The 15,774-nt window shown below is 40.4% G+C and overlaps 1 protein-coding gene across 1 annotated transcript in view; it reads left to right on the top strand.

Moving 5' to 3' along the window:
* The first annotated feature begins 1,830 nt into the window (after positions 1-1,830).
* Positions 1,831-15,774, top strand: part of LOC110537679 (ceramide synthase-like) — a 53,311-nt gene continuing 39,367 nt past the window's right edge. Inside the window, exon 1 of the mRNA XM_036937650.1 lies at positions 1,831-2,508. Coding sequence (XP_036793545.1) covers positions 2,387-2,508 — 122 coding nt within the window. The 5' untranslated portion in view covers positions 1,831-2,386. The remainder of the gene's footprint in view (positions 2,509-15,774) is intronic.

Below are 15,774 nucleotides of genomic sequence, written 5' to 3'. Positions count from 1 at the left end.
CTGGGAATATTGATGACTCATGTTAAAAGGAACCACCAGCTTTCATATGATCTCATGTTTTGAGCAAGGAACTTAAACGTTGGCTTTCTTACATGGCACATATTGAACTTTTACTTTCTTCTCCAACACTTCGTTTTTGCATTATTTAAACCAAATTGAACATGTTTCATTATTAATTTGAGGCTAAATAGATTTTATTGATGTATTATATTAAGTTAAAATAAGTGTTCATTCAGTATTGTTGTAATAGCCATTATTACAAAAAACAAAACAAAAAAAAACAACAAACAAACAAAACAACAAAAACAAAAAAAACACACAAAAAACGGCAGATTAATCGGTATCGGCTTTTTTTGGTCCTCTAATAATCGATATCGGTATCGCTGTTGAAAAATCATAATCGGTCGACCTCTAGTACAGAGGCCCATTTTCAGCAACCATCACTCCTATGTTCCAATGGTACATTTTGTTAGCTAATCCAAGTTTATCATTTTAAAAGGCTAGTTGATCATTAGAAAACTATATTGCAATTATGCTAACACAGCTGAAAAATGTTGGTCTGATTAAAGAAGCAATAAAACTGGCCTTCTTTAAACTAGTTGAATATATGAAGCATCAGCATTTGTGGGTTCGATTACAGGCTCAAAATGGACAGAAATTAAGGTCTTTCTTCTGAAACTTGTCAGTCTATTATTGTTCTGAGAAATGAAGGCTATTCCATTTGAGAAATTGCCAAGAAACTGATCTCGTACAACACTGTGTACTGCTCCCTTCACAGAACAGTGCAAACTGTTTCGAACCAGAATAGAAAGAGGAGTGGGATGCCCCGGTGCACAACTGAGCAAGAGGACAAGTACATTAGAGTGCCTAGTTTGAGAAACAGATGCCTCACAAGTCCTCAACTGGCAGCTTCATTAAATAGTACCCACAAAACACCAGTCTCAACATCAACGGTGAAAAGGCGACTCCGGGATGCTGGATTTCTAGGCAGAGTTCCAAAGAAAAAGCCATATCTCAGACTGGCCTATAAAAATAAAAGATTAACGTGGGCAACAGAAGGCCAGCATCCCGGAGTCGCCTCTTCACTGTTGACGTTGAGGCTGGTGTATTGCGGGTACTATTTAATGAAGCTGCCAGTTGAGGACTTGTGAGGTGTCTGTTTCTCAAACTAGGCACTCTAATTTATATGACCTCTTGTACTTGTCCTCTTTAAATAGTGTGTTTTTGCAAAAATGAATAATTTTGCAACAGTGCATAGCCTAATTATGTGTACAGTAAGAGTAGGCTTCTAAAACAGAAAATTACAGTAAATTAAAAATGATCAGGGTGAACTATGCCTATATGGGCAGCACAGGTCAGCTACTGCCTAGATGGCGCTGTCTTGCGGAATGCGCCTTGTCCACATTGCTTGTAGGGTCTCTGCACCGTCATGAAGAAGAGCACAGATGGAACTATTAGACAGATATTTCAGCGGATGTGTAAATATGAAGCATCCGCTTGGCGTTTCCACACACTACCAAACATGTTAGTGAGAGGAAGTCCAGTGGCCAGCAGTGGGAGAAGATGGAACAAGATGGATTTTGGCTGACATAGCACATTTTGTCATTGATCTCAATACAGTTTTCTGATCCCAAAACTATAATTTGTTACAAACAGTGGACTAAGTTTTCTAGACTTTACCTTTTGCTGAAGTTTTTTTTTTAATTGCGTTGTTTAGAAGTGCAAAAGGAATTGATATATTGCACACGCGCATGGAGAAGGCGTTCCCTATCGGAAATATGCAAATACAGCTAAAACGCGCCAATAGGATCTTGCTAGTTCGTGCTTGACTCTGCCCACCTCCTTGCTTGTTCTGCCCACTATGACTCATTTGAAACGACAGGCTGTGTGGTCTGTCTTGGTTAAGTTATACACATCTTTGATAAGAGAGCGCTTGTCGAGTCGTTGATAGTTCGCATAGCAAGGTACCCCAACTCGGAGAAACCGACGCGTAGGTCAAACCTTGCCTCGGTTTAATTCACATATGTATTATTTTTTCCCCAGTTTTTTTTCGGGTAGAATATTCCCAAACCTCGATATTAAATTGTATTCCGCGGCATGTAGTTAGCGTGTTGTCTAACGTTACCGGCTTTGCGCCAGGAGTGAAGACCAATCAATCACCGAGTACCTTCGCTAGCTAGGTTGTGTGTACAGTGTGGTGTTGCTGAGGCAAGGGGAAAAACGCAGCGGTCACCGGTGACTGGATCTTGTGGCGTGAGCACTAATGCTGTCTAGCAAACACGGCGAATCCCAGTCGCCGGTGTAAAACGCGGTGTGTAAAATACATCTTGCAGCCCTCGACCCATATTATAATAATAGATAGGTCGATAGTGGGAGAAGCGCAAGGATGTTGCAAGTGCTGGCTTGCGGCGTCGTAGTTTTTCCCGGACTCTTCTTCGTCTTTCGGAAGGTACTCCCGTCCATTTTCAAACAGTGGACCGATGCAGACGTTGTACTGGTCAGCGAGAGGTAATTATTATTTAAAAAAATTCCAGATGGTAAACGTTTAATCCTGGACATAGCTGGTCAAGCAGTAGCTGGCCCTTGGAGGCTATGCTAGCTAGTACGGCCATGCAAGCTGATACAACAAATTGCTGAGTCTCGAGCTTGCCTTGGGTTTTTAGCCACAGTTGCTATTTCAAACAGTGCTGAAAGATATTAGATTAGAAATTATGCTTTTGTACATTTGATATGTCGTCATGGCCATTGTCGTACCCGATAATGTTATTGTAGGCTGCGTTATCATAACGGTGGTGGCTAGCCCTGTGAATTACAACATAGTAATACCATGGGAATATTGCTGCGTCTTGGTCAAAATTACACAATCACATGCGCAGGGGTGAGTTCGATGCTCATTTGTACCCTGTCACTCTCTAGCTAGTTGATAATTCCCCTTCAAACTCGATCGCTGTGGTGGCTGAGTTATGCAATGTAAAGTGCTGAACTACAGTATACTGAGTCGATCGCTTGGCCTTAATCACGCTCCTATTAATTCGCCAATGCTCATCTAACGGAAAATGCATTTCTTAAACGCATGTGTTGATGCCTCGGGGGATACATAGCTAAATAGCTAGCTCAGTAACCCCGTCAAGTCAGTCTTGAATGCCTCACCAGTTTGATTATGTCACATATCCCGATAGCGGGAGAAGCTATCGGGCATTATCTGGCTGCAATAACGTAGACTAGGTTACAAAAAAAGACAACTAATGTTATCATGAATGCCCATCAGCAACCTAATTAATAGTTAATTCATATACGTTTGTTTTACGATCTCTTGGCCTGCTACTGTATGTGTTGTATTTGTTTTACCTGCCCATTAAAGTGCCAGTGGGTCAGTGAGCATCTGGAAAAGCTGCAGTGTGCTGCTCGAGATTTTCTCCTTCTGGCGGTATTTTAGGCAGTGGCATTTAAAAAAAATACAGATTCTATAACAAGATTAGACCAGACCATTTCTCGTTCCACATACACTATATATATGAAAGTATGTGGACACCCCTTCAAATGATTGGATTTGTCTATTTCAGACACACCTGTTGCTGACAGGTGTATAAAATTGAGCACACAGCCATGCAATCATTGTCAGTAAGATGGCCTTACTGAAGAGCCTAGTGACTTTCAACGTGGCACAGTCGTAGGATGCCACCTTTCCAGCAAGTCAGTTCTTCAAATTTCTGCCCTGCTAGACTTGAACTTGACTGGCCTGCACAGAGCCTTGACCTCAACCCAATCGAACACCTTTGCGATGAATTGGAACACCGACTGCGAGCAAGGTCTAATCGCCCAACCTCAGTGCCCGACCTCACTAAGGCTCATGGCAAAATGGAAGCAAGTCCCTGCAGCAATGTTCCAACATCTAGTGGAAAGCTTTCCCAGAAGGTCATGTAGTATATATCCCCTCTATATTGTTAAGTAGAAGAATGGTATTGACATTTGTAATGAACAATAAACAGTTTTATTCTCATTTGCCCCAACTCCCCTCAAGACTGTTGTGAACAGCATTCGTCGGGGTTTGTGTCACGTGGGTAAAGTGGTGTTTTGTGGACAATTTCATTGTGGGGAGACTGGTTTCACTTAAAATGTATGCCAAACCATATTTTTTTTTACAATGTTGTTGATCCACCCTCAGCTTTCTCACATCACAGCCATTGAACTCTATACATTTTTATATCACCAATGACCTCATGGTGACATCCATAAGCAGTTTTGTTACTGTCCTGTAGCTCAGTTCAGAAGGACTACAGCATCTTTGATGTGTCTGGGTGGCTTAATACATAATCCACAATGTAATTATTAACTTGACCATGCTTAAAGATATAGTCCGTGTCTGATTTGTTATTGTTACCCATCTACTGATCACTGCCCCTCTTTGAGGCTTTCGAAAAGCTCCCTGGCCTATTGTAGTTGAATATGTGCTTTAAATTCAGTACTTGACTGGGGGACCTTACAGTTGTTGTATGTATGGGGGACAACAAAAAAAAGTTCTATTATTTCACACATGTATGTGATTTGTTATGACAAAGTTTATTTCAGAACTAATTTAGCCTTGCCTAAGCAAAATGGGTGAATACTTATGCAACTACTATTTGAGTTATTAAATTAGTATTAATTTGTCAAAAGTTAGATTATGTACATTAGGGAGTATTTTGTGTAGATCGATGACAAAAAAATACAATTAAATTGTTCAATCCCACTTTGTAATGCAACAAAAATGTTTAAAAAAAATAAGTTAATGGAGATGTAGACTTTCTATATAGACTCTTAGCTTTAATTTGAAACCCATTTTCACATGTTGGTGCTCATGGGACCCTTTACATGGAAATTACCTTATCTCCACCTGCAGTGCACCATGTGTGTGGGACTGATGTTCAGGCAGGATAAGCCTAGGTCTTTCCATCATGGGAAGAACATAAGATCACCTATGTAGCCACACTGTTCGTAGCCACGCTTAACATAATAATATAGGCTTCATATGAATTATAATATGGTAATTTTGTCAACATGCTTATCCAATGAAACATACAGTTAAAGATGGATAGATACTGACCAAAAGTATGTGGACACCTGCTCGTCGAACATCTCATTCCAAAATCATGGGCTTGTTGCTTCCAGAGGCCGTTGGGAACTTGTTAGCTAGTGTTGTAACCGAGGACAGATGATTTCTTCACGCTTCAGCACTGTGGTCCTATTTCTGTGAGCTTGTGTGGCCTACCACTTCGCGGCTGAGCCGTTGTTGCTCCGAGTCATTTCCACTTCACAATGACAGCACTTACACTTGACCAGGCAGCTCTAGCAGGGCAGAAATTTGACGAACGGACTTGTTGGAAAGATGGCTTCCTGTGACGGTGCCATGTTGAAAGTCACTGGGCTTAGTAAGGCCATTCTACTGCCAATGTTTGTCTATGGAAATTGCAGGGCTGTGCTAGATTTTTATACACCTGTCAGCAATGGTGTAGGGGTGTCCACATACATTTGGTCATGTGAGTGTGTTCAGTAAAGTAAAAAGAATGATACACTGATAGCAGTCAATACAAACTGAAATCATTGCGCATACAAAATATGGATGATTTAAGAGGTTGACAAAATACAAAAATGTATAGAAATTATACAATTATTAATCGAGGTCCAGCGATCTTAGTGACTAATTAATGAACAGAGGTATGGGATAGGTGACCTTCTGTATTGTTGACTTTTGGATTGTCAGTTGATTTTGGCTGCGGGTGTTCCTACCTGTTGCTGTGTTTCGGTCAGGGGATAGATAGTCTCTGAATGGAGAGTTGAGGAGGCTGACAGCGAAGTCTGCAGAGCTGTGTCCTCCTTTTCAAGAAGCCTGGGTAGGGACAGGGTCAGTAGTGCCTCAGTATAACTGGAGTATCCTCCTAGGATGATGCGGCATGCATGCTCTCTTCTGAATATGCTCCGGGTCATCAGACTAGGCCTGGATCCATGAGCTGCGGCATATTCCAGGGTGGGGCATATGTAGCCAGTGTTAATGTTCATCAGGTCTTGTGGTGCTTTGAATCTTTTAAGGTAGAGTATGGAAAAAAGTGTTTTGCTGCACTTAGTTACCATAGATGCAACCTGCTCGCTCCATTATAGGTCCTTTTGTAGAACTATCTATAAAATCTAAACATTATTACATACTTGGAGCTCCTGCTCCACAATATGTGGCTATTGGCCAATGCAGGAATAATATAGTTCTAATAACATGGTTCTTTTGTGAACACTTGTATCCAATGAAACATACAGTTAAGACGTATTCATTAAACTATATGTGGTAGTGATGGGGGAAGAAATTGATAGTTGCATATCACACTATTATTTTGGATGATATTATATTGATACTTTGACTCCGTATTGATTTGTAAAAATAATCATTTTTGTTGTTGCTTGGTAGCGTTAGCTAGTGCTAGTCAGCTATACCAAATCTCTTGCATTTTTCATAATCTAGCTGGTTCTCCAGCTTCCTTTTTTAAATAGTGAGCCAACATGTTTTCAACTCTTTTATTTTCATGACTGATCAAAACTAATTTTCTTATGCTCTTGTAACAGATGTGATTGTACTTCTTAACTCCCTTGCATTGTTTTTTTTAAAGAAAGGAATACTCAGCCAGCAGTCCCAGTTGATTGTTGTTTATTCGCTTGTATTGAATTATCAGACTGGGCTTTTGTAATCAAAGACAACAATTACAAAAATAGTATAATATACAATAGGTATAAATACCTAAAAATAGACAAGAACATTTAGCTGTGGAGGACAACTGTATTACCCTCCTGTCTGCAGCAAGACCAATGGCATACACCTTATTGATATGTAATCTCAATTAACCAATATATATACATAAATGTTGAAATACATTTGTGTAGTGGCAAATGGAAACAACCACACTTGTTACACTCTTCTCTATCTACAGCAGACACATACTGAACAAAAATATAAACGCAACATGCAACAAAATATTTGACTGAGTTACAACACCCCCCCGCCCGTCAAGACGATCCCACAGGTGAAGTAGCTTGATGTGGAAGTCCTCGGCTGGCATGGAAACATGTGGTCTGCGGTTGTGAGGCCTTTTGGACATACTGCCAAATGATTTAAAACAACGTTGGAGGCAGTTTATGATAGAGAAATTAACATTAAATTCTCTGGCGGACATTCCTGCAGTCAGCATGCCAATTGCATGCTTCCTCAACACCTGAGACATCTGTGTCATTGTGTTGTGACAAAACGGCGTATTTAAAGTGGACTTTTATTGTCCCCAGCACAAGGTGCACCTGTGTAATGATCATGCTGTTTAATTAGCTTCTTGATATGCCACACCTTTCAGGTGGATGGATTATCTTGGAAAAGGATAAATGCTCACCAATGTAAACCAATGTAAACAAATTTGTGGAGAAATAAGCGTTTTGTATGGACATTTTCAGGGATTTAAAAAAAAATTCAGCTCATGAAACATGAGGACCAACACTTTACATGTTGCACTTTATATTTTTGTTCAGCGTAGTAAGCAATATGTTTGGAACATCAAATCGCAATAAAATCGCAGTATTGAATAACAATACATATACGTATTGCGATTGCGATTCTATGGTATTGTGATAATTTCGTATCTTCAGGTCCCTGTCAATGCCCAGCCCTAATATGTATCTATTATTACTTTTTGTCTTTTACTTTCTATTTCTCTATCTTCTTTCTCTCTGCATTGTTGGGAAGGGTCTAAGTATTTCACTGTTAGTCCACACGTGTTTACGAATCATGTAACAAGTCAAATTGTATTTGATGTGTGGCTAATACAACAACTAATTCAAACCCACAGCTCTGCTATTCCAAGCCCCATGCTCCTCCAACCAACTGAACCACACTCTCTTGGGCCATTTCCACATTTGTTTAGAAATCACTGAGTTGATTCGGGGATTGTTCCCTCCACAGTGATTGAGAGAGCCATGGTCACATCGTTGCACCAGAAGGCATTTATCTTGGTTGCTTCAGCTGCCCCATTTCTGCTGTTAGAATGGCAGTTCTATTAAACTATTGGAACCAATACTTATAAAGAACTGATGTTAGCACAAGATGGAGGGAAAGTTGGAGCATAACTAACAAAATTACAGTTAACAAAAATGTATGCTTAATCAAATTACATTTTATTTGTCACATGCGCCGAATACAACCTTAGCGTGAAATGCATGCTTACAAGCTAGAGGTCGATTTTTCAACGCCGATACAGATTATTGGAGGACCAAAAACGCCGATACCGATTAATCGTCCGATTTTTATTTATTTGTGATAATTACAACAATACTGAATGAACACTTATTCTAACTTAATATAATACATCAATAAAATAAATTTAGCCTTAAATAAATGTTGAAACATGTTCAATTTGGTTTAAATAATGCAAAAATAAAGTGTTGTAAAAGTGCAATATGTGCCATGTAAAAAAGCTAATGTTTAAGTTCCTTGCTCAGAACATGAGAACATATGAAAGCTGGTGGTTCCTTTTAACATGAGTCTTTAATATTCCCAGGTAAGAAGCTTTAGCTTGTACTTATTATAGGAATTATAGGACTATTTCTCTCTTTACCATTTGACTATTGGATGTTCTTATAGGCACTTTAGTATTGCCAGTGTAACAGCATAGCTTCCGTCCCTCTCCTCACTCCTACCTGGGCTCGAACCAGAAACACATCGACAACAGCCACCCTCGAAGAAACGTTACCCTTGCAGATCAAGGGGAACAACTACTCCAAGTCTCAGAGCGAGTGACGTTTGAAACGCTATTAGCGCTCACCCCGCTAATTAGCAAGCCATTTCACATCGGTTACACCAGCCTAATCTCGGGAGTTGATAGGCTTGAAGTCATAAACAACGCTGTGCTTGCGAAGAGCTGCTGTCAAAACGCACGTAAGTAATGTTTGAATGAATGATTACGGGCCTGCTGCTGCCTACCATCGCTCAGTCAGACTGCTCTATCAAATCAGACTTAATTATAACATAACACACAGAAATACGAGCCTTTGGTCATTAATATGGTCGAATCCGGAAACTATAATTTCGAAAACAAAACGTTTATTATTTCAGTGAAATACAGAACCGTTCTGTATTTTATCTAACGGGTGGCATCCCTAAGTCTAAATATTCCTGTTACATTGCACAACCTTCAATGTTATGTCATAATTATGTAAAATTCGGACAAATTAGTTCGCAATGAGCCAGGCTGCCCAAACTGTTGCATATACCCTGACTCTGCGTGCAATGAACGGAAGAGAAGTGACACAATTTCACCTGGTTAATATTGCCTGCTAACCTGGATTTCTTTTAGCTAAATAAGCAGGTTTAAAAATATTTACTTCTGTGTATTGATTTTAAGAAAGGCATTGGTGTTTATGGTTAGGTACAGTCGTGCAACGATTGTGCTTTTTTCGCAAATGCTCTTTTGTTAAATCATCTTCCAGTAGAGTAGAGGATGCCTGGTTATTCTTTAAGTGCTTTCCTCACCATCTTAAATAAGCATGCCCCATTCCAAAAAAAATGAACCAGGAACAGATATATCCCTTTGTTGTGTATTGATATTCTAGTTTTGTTCCTTTTAAGGCACCTGTAACCCCCCCCCCCCCCCCCCCCCCCCCTTGCTTACCTACGTTGAAATGCATGGAATGCTCTAACTGTTAAACACATTAAACAATGCCCACGTTAATTTCTACTCCCGTCTCATGTCCTGTCCATATATTAGTTGTAAAAGTTATACAGTGTGCCACATAACAAGGAAGAAATGTTCTCACGTTTGGGGTCATTATCTTTGTCAAAGTCTGAGTTTTTTTCCGCTGTAGAAATACGCAAACAAATCGTGGAGCTAGCCAGTCAAGTGATGCTAGCTAGCTTTTGATGTCACAGCAACAAGAGCCTCAATGGATAGGAAGAGTTTCGCTGGGGAAGAAAGTGAAGTCATCATGAGTTAAAAGAAGAAAAAAAGGGGTCTAGGAGTAAGGGACCGTCTGAAAAGTGTGAGAAAGAAAAATAAACAAAAAATGTCTGCCTTGGTTGGAAATATAGGAACATTTGATGAATCTGTGGAACAATGGAGTTCTTACACAGAATGTTTTGAGTACTTTGTGTTGGCAAATGAAATTATAGCAGAAGTCATTGTGCCAACATTTTTTACTGTTATGGGAGGAAAAACATTCAATCTACTGCGCAGCCTAGTAATGCCTGGAAAACCTGGTGATAAATCATATGATGAAATTGTGGCTACCTTAAAAGGACATTCTCCCAAACCACTGATAATTGCAGAGAGATTCAGGAATGGGCTGTATTGAAACCGTTATCTGAACACTGAATTTGGGCGATCAATAGAGTTACCATTCAGATAAAAGATGACCATTTATGTAGTTAGATTGCTTTTATCAAAGTCAAATAGATTATTAATGAATACATTGCTGTCTTTGAAAATTTTTGAAAAAATCGAATGATATTGAGCTCAAAAGATAGCCAATAATTAAACAGAGCAGTAGCTGAGTTTCTGGCTGGGTCAAGTGCCATTCTGTGACTTAGGATAATATGCCTTATTTTTTTTGCCGTGGTATCGAGTATCGTGATGGTATCGAAGTCAAAATTCTGATATTGTGACAGCACTAATAAATGCTAGATAGATGGATAGATACTTTATTGTCCATAGGAAAGAAATGATAGGCCTATTAAAGCTGCAATATGAAACTAAGGTCTGTGGAGAAGGGTGCGAGCCTCCGGAGCAGCAGGTCTCAACAGGAAATGGGTCTGTGTGCCTTCTCCCTCTTTTGACCTAGCCTGGAGTGAGACTACTGTACTGCTAAATACCTTTAATAATTTGGAAATTGAGCGATTCATAAAAGGCGTGAATAGCGAGTGGCTGTGGGTAAGGGTGAAGGAATGTGATTTCAAGCTGCATATTGCCAGAGATGCCAAGATCTGTCAAACTAAGCCGGAAGTTGAGTGCCTGGTTGAACAAGCCCTTCGTCCACATTTTAAAGGCGAACTCCTTGATTGTGTCTGAAATAGCACCCTATTCCCTTTAGTGTACTACTTTTTACCAGGGCCCATAGTGGTGCAATTTTGGTTGCAGCCCATATGAAATATAATTATTTGGTGTTTTGGTCCTTGAATTTGTGCAGAATGAATGGTGGTTAGATTTGTGATGGGCGTTCCATATAAAGTCTCTGCAGTGCCTGTCAGTCACACCTGCCCGTTATGTTCCCATTGAATTGGCCTGGAGTCCAAACTGAATGTCGCTATGTTTTACTAGCATTTTATTTCCTTCACTATAAGGATTAAGTCTAGAGCTGCTCCAATAGGGGGGCAGTTGGACAGTCTAGAAAGTAACCGGTCCAATCGTTGTCCTCTAAGAAACGATGTGCTGGTTTAGCGTTGTCAATAGAGAGAGAGGGTTGGGGTCTATTCGAATTGAGGTCACCCAATTCAGCAATTCATTTAAATGTATGATTTAAAAATTGGAAAAACGTTTGAAATATATAGCTTCTCCTTTTCAGTTTATTCAGAAGTCATTAAAAAGTAAATGCCTCTTATGATTAATTGGAATTTCAGTTCACTTCCTGAATTCCAACTGAAGACTCATTTCAGTTGAATGTATTCAGTTGCACAACTGACTAGGTATCCCCCTGTCCCTATCTGAATTGACTTACTCTTATTATTATTTATTATTATTATTATTTTAAACTCCAACCGTGGTTAAAGCAGAGGTCCCATAGCTTTCAGAAATATGTATTTTCAAAATGCTGACTATAAAAAAGAAATCTGTTCTTAAACATTTTATATTATTTTCCTGTGTGGAAAAACGCAGAATTGAGCATTATTGCAACTTCTGTGAAGATGATCCAATCGCTGACAATTTGCATAACATTCCACATTACAGATATTGGGCGCAAATGTTTTCAATAAAAGGCAGGCCCCCGAAAGAAAGGGAGAAGTGAAACAGAGTATTCCATTCTCTTATATGTGAATCACACCTCTCAGAAATATAGTTAATAGAAGTTTTGCAGACCAAGACCAAAGGAAATACCAAATGGAACAGCAAACTGATGAAATGGGTGCTTATCTGTTAGCCTGCCACAATTGCTTGTGAGGCAGGATGTGGAGTAGGCTACCCTGGGTAAAATGCTTACATCCTTAATTTCCCTGAAGAAAAATTATACTCTGTCTATTTGCAACTTGTGTAGTGACATTCCTACTTTAGAAAACGGAGGGTATGAGGATGCTGTTCTCCCTATTATTTGCTTGTCTCTCATCGGAATCTAACATACATTGGCAAAGTTGACAGCTTTTCATTTGACTATTGCCTGTAAGTACTGTAAATACTGTTTCTGTTTATTAACATATTTCTACTTCAACTTGTATTCATGAGATGACAAGATGGCGCCGACAGAGAGGGTCGCCTCGCTTCAAGGAAACTATGCAGTAATTTGTTTTTTTATATATTATTTCTAACACTGTTAGCCCAGAAAATCTCAAGTGTTATTACGTACAGCCAGGAAGAACTATTGGATATAAAAGATACGTCAGCTTACCAACATTATGACCAGGAATACGACTTTCCCGAAGTGGATCCTTTGTTCGAACCTCCACCCTGGACATGGGATCTGATCCCAGAGGCCGACCCAAAACAACGCGGTCGGCGCAAGCGAGGCAGATGGAGCGGCCTACTGGTCAGACTTAGAAGGCGAGCACACCAGTCACCGCTTCCGAGCATATTACTTACCAATGTCCAATCTCTAGACGACAAGGTGGACGAAATTAGGGCACTAGGGTTGCCTTCCAGAGAGACATCAGATTTTAACATTCTCTGGTTCACGGAAACATGGCTCACTCGGGATATGTTGTCAGAGTCGGTATAGCCACCCGGTTCCTTCATGCATCGCGCTGACAAACAAACATCTCTCTGGTAAGAAGAAGGGCGGGGGTGTATGCCTTATGATTAATGACTCATGGTGTAATCATAACAAACAGGACCTCAAGTTCTCTTGTTCAACTGATCTAGAATTCCTTACAATCAAATGCCGACCGCATTATCTCCCAAGATAATTATTTTAGATTATAGTCACAGCCATGTATATTCCCCCCCCCCCCCCCCCCCCCCAAGCAGATACCTCGACAGTCCTGAAAGAACTTAACTGGACTCTATGTAAACTGGAAACCATATACAGTTGAAGTCGGAAGTTTACATACACCTTAGCCAAGTACATTTAAACTCAGTTTTTCAAATTTCCTGACATTTAATCTTCGTAACAATTCTCTTAGGTCAGTTAGGATCACCACTTTATTTTAAGAATGTGAAATGTCAGAGTAATAGATTTATTTCAGCTTTTATTTCTTTCATCACGTTCCTAGGCGGTCAGAAGTTTACATACACTCAATTAGTATTTGGTAGCATTTCCTTTAAATTGTTTAACTTGGGTCAAATGTTTCAAGTAGCCTTCCACAAGCTTCCCACAATAAGTTGGGTGAATTTTAGCCCATTCCTCCTGACAGAGCTGGTGTAACTGAGTCAGGTTTGTAGGCCTCCTTGCTCGCAAACGCTTTTTCAGTTCTGCCCACACATTTTCTAAAGGGTTGATGTCAGGGCTTTGTGATGGCCACTCCAATACCTTGACTTTGTTGTCCTTAAGCCATTTTGCCACAACTTTGGAAGTATCCTTGGGGTAATTGTCCATTTGGAAGACGCATTTGCGACCAAGCTTTAACTTCCTGACTGATGTCTTGAGATGTTGCTTCAATATATCCACATAATTTTCCTGCCTCCTGATGCTATCTATTTTGTAAAGTGCACCAGTCCCTCCTGCAGCAAAGCACGCCCCCACAACATGATGCTGCCACCCCCGTGCTTCACGGTTGGGAAGGTGTTCTTCGGCTTGCAAGCCTCCTCTTTTTCCCTCCAAACATAACGATGGTCATTATGGCCAAAAAGTTATATTTTTGTTTCATCAGACCAGAGGACATTTCTCCAAAAAGTATGATCTTTGTCCCCATGTGCATTTGCAAACCGTAGTCTGGCTTGTTTATGGCAGTTTTGGAGCAGTGGCTTCTTCCTTGCTGAGCGGCCTTTCAGGTTATGTCGATATAGGACTCGTTTTACTGTAGATTTAGATACTTTTTGTACCTGTTTCCTCCAGCAACTTCACAAGGTAATTTGCTGTTTTTCTGGGATTGATTTGCACCAAAGTATGTTCATCTCTAGGAGATAGAACGCGTCTCCTTCCTGAGCGGTATGATGACTGTGTGGTCCCATGATGTTTATACTTGCGTATTATTGTTTGTACAGATAAACGTGGTACCTTCAGGAATTTGGAAATTGCTCCCTCAGAAATTCTGAGGTTTTGGCTGATTTTCTTTAGGTTTTCCCATGTCAAGCAAAGAGCCACTGAGTTTGAAGGTAGGCCTTGAAATACATCCACAGGTACACCTCCAATTGACTCAAATGATGTCAATTATCCTATTAGAAGCTTCTAAAGCCATGACATCATTTTCTTGAATTTTCCAAGCTGTTTAAAGACACAGTCAACTTAGTGTATGTAAACTTTTGACCCACTGGAGTTGTGATACAGTGAAATAATCTGTCTGTAAACAATTGTTGGAAAAATTGCTTGTCATGCACAAAGTAGGTCCTAACCGACAAGCCAAAACTATAGTTTGTTAACAAGAAACTTGTGGAGTGGTTAAAAAACGAGTTTTAATGACTCCAACCTAAGTGTATGTAAGCTTCCGACTTCAACCGTGTCCTGAGGCTGCTTTTATTGTAGCTCAGGATTTTACCAACACTAATCTGAGAACAAGGCTTCCTAAATTCTATCAGCATATCAAATGCCTGACACGAGTGGGTAGAATTCTGGACCATTGCTAATCTAACTTCCGCGATGCATACAATGCCTTCCCCCACCCTCCCTTCAGCAGATTTGACCATGTCTCCGTTTTGTTGCCCCCATCCTATAGGCAGAACCTAAAACAGGAAACACCCGTACTCAGGTCTATCCAATGCTGGTCTGACCAATCAGATTCCACGCTTTAAGATTCCTTCAATCAAGTTGACTGGGACATGTTCCGGGTAGCCTCAGACAATAATATTGACGTATATGCTGACTCGATGATTGGGTTTAATATCAAGTGCATCGGAGATGTTGTTCCCACTGACTTTTGAAACCTTCCCTAACCAGAAATGGATTGCAGCATTCGCGCTAAACTGAAAACCCTAACCACTGCTTTTAATAGTGGCAAGGCGACTGGAAACATGACCGAATACAAACAGTTATTCCCGCCGCAAGGAAATCAAACAAGCAAAGCATCAGTATAGAGACAATGTAGAGTCGCAATTCAGCGGCTAAAACATGTATGTGACAGGGTCTATAGTCAATCACAGATTACAAAAAGAAAAACCAGCCCCGTCGCTGACATCTTGCTCCCAGACAAATGAAGCAACTTGCTCGCGTTGAGGACAGTAAAGTGCAACTGACACGGCCCGCTACCAAAGCCTGTGGGCTCTCCTCCTCCGTGGCCAACGTGAGTAAAACATTTAAACGTGTTAACCCCCGCAAGGCTGCCGGCCCAGACGGCATCCCTAGCCGCGTCCTAAGAGCATGCACAGACCGGCTGGCTGGTGTGTTTGCAGATATATTCAATCAATCCCTGTCCCAGTCTTCTGTCCCAACATGCTTCATTGTTCTTGTTCCCAAGAAAGCTAAAGTAACTGAACTAAATGA

Source organism: Oncorhynchus mykiss, chromosome 12, assembly GCF_013265735.2.
Source record: "Oncorhynchus mykiss isolate Arlee chromosome 12, USDA_OmykA_1.1, whole genome shotgun sequence".
NCBI lineage: Eukaryota > Metazoa > Chordata > Actinopteri > Salmoniformes > Salmonidae > Oncorhynchus > Oncorhynchus mykiss.
Note: the sequence above shows the minus strand (reverse complement) of the source record. Positions and strands in the feature narration are given on the sequence as shown.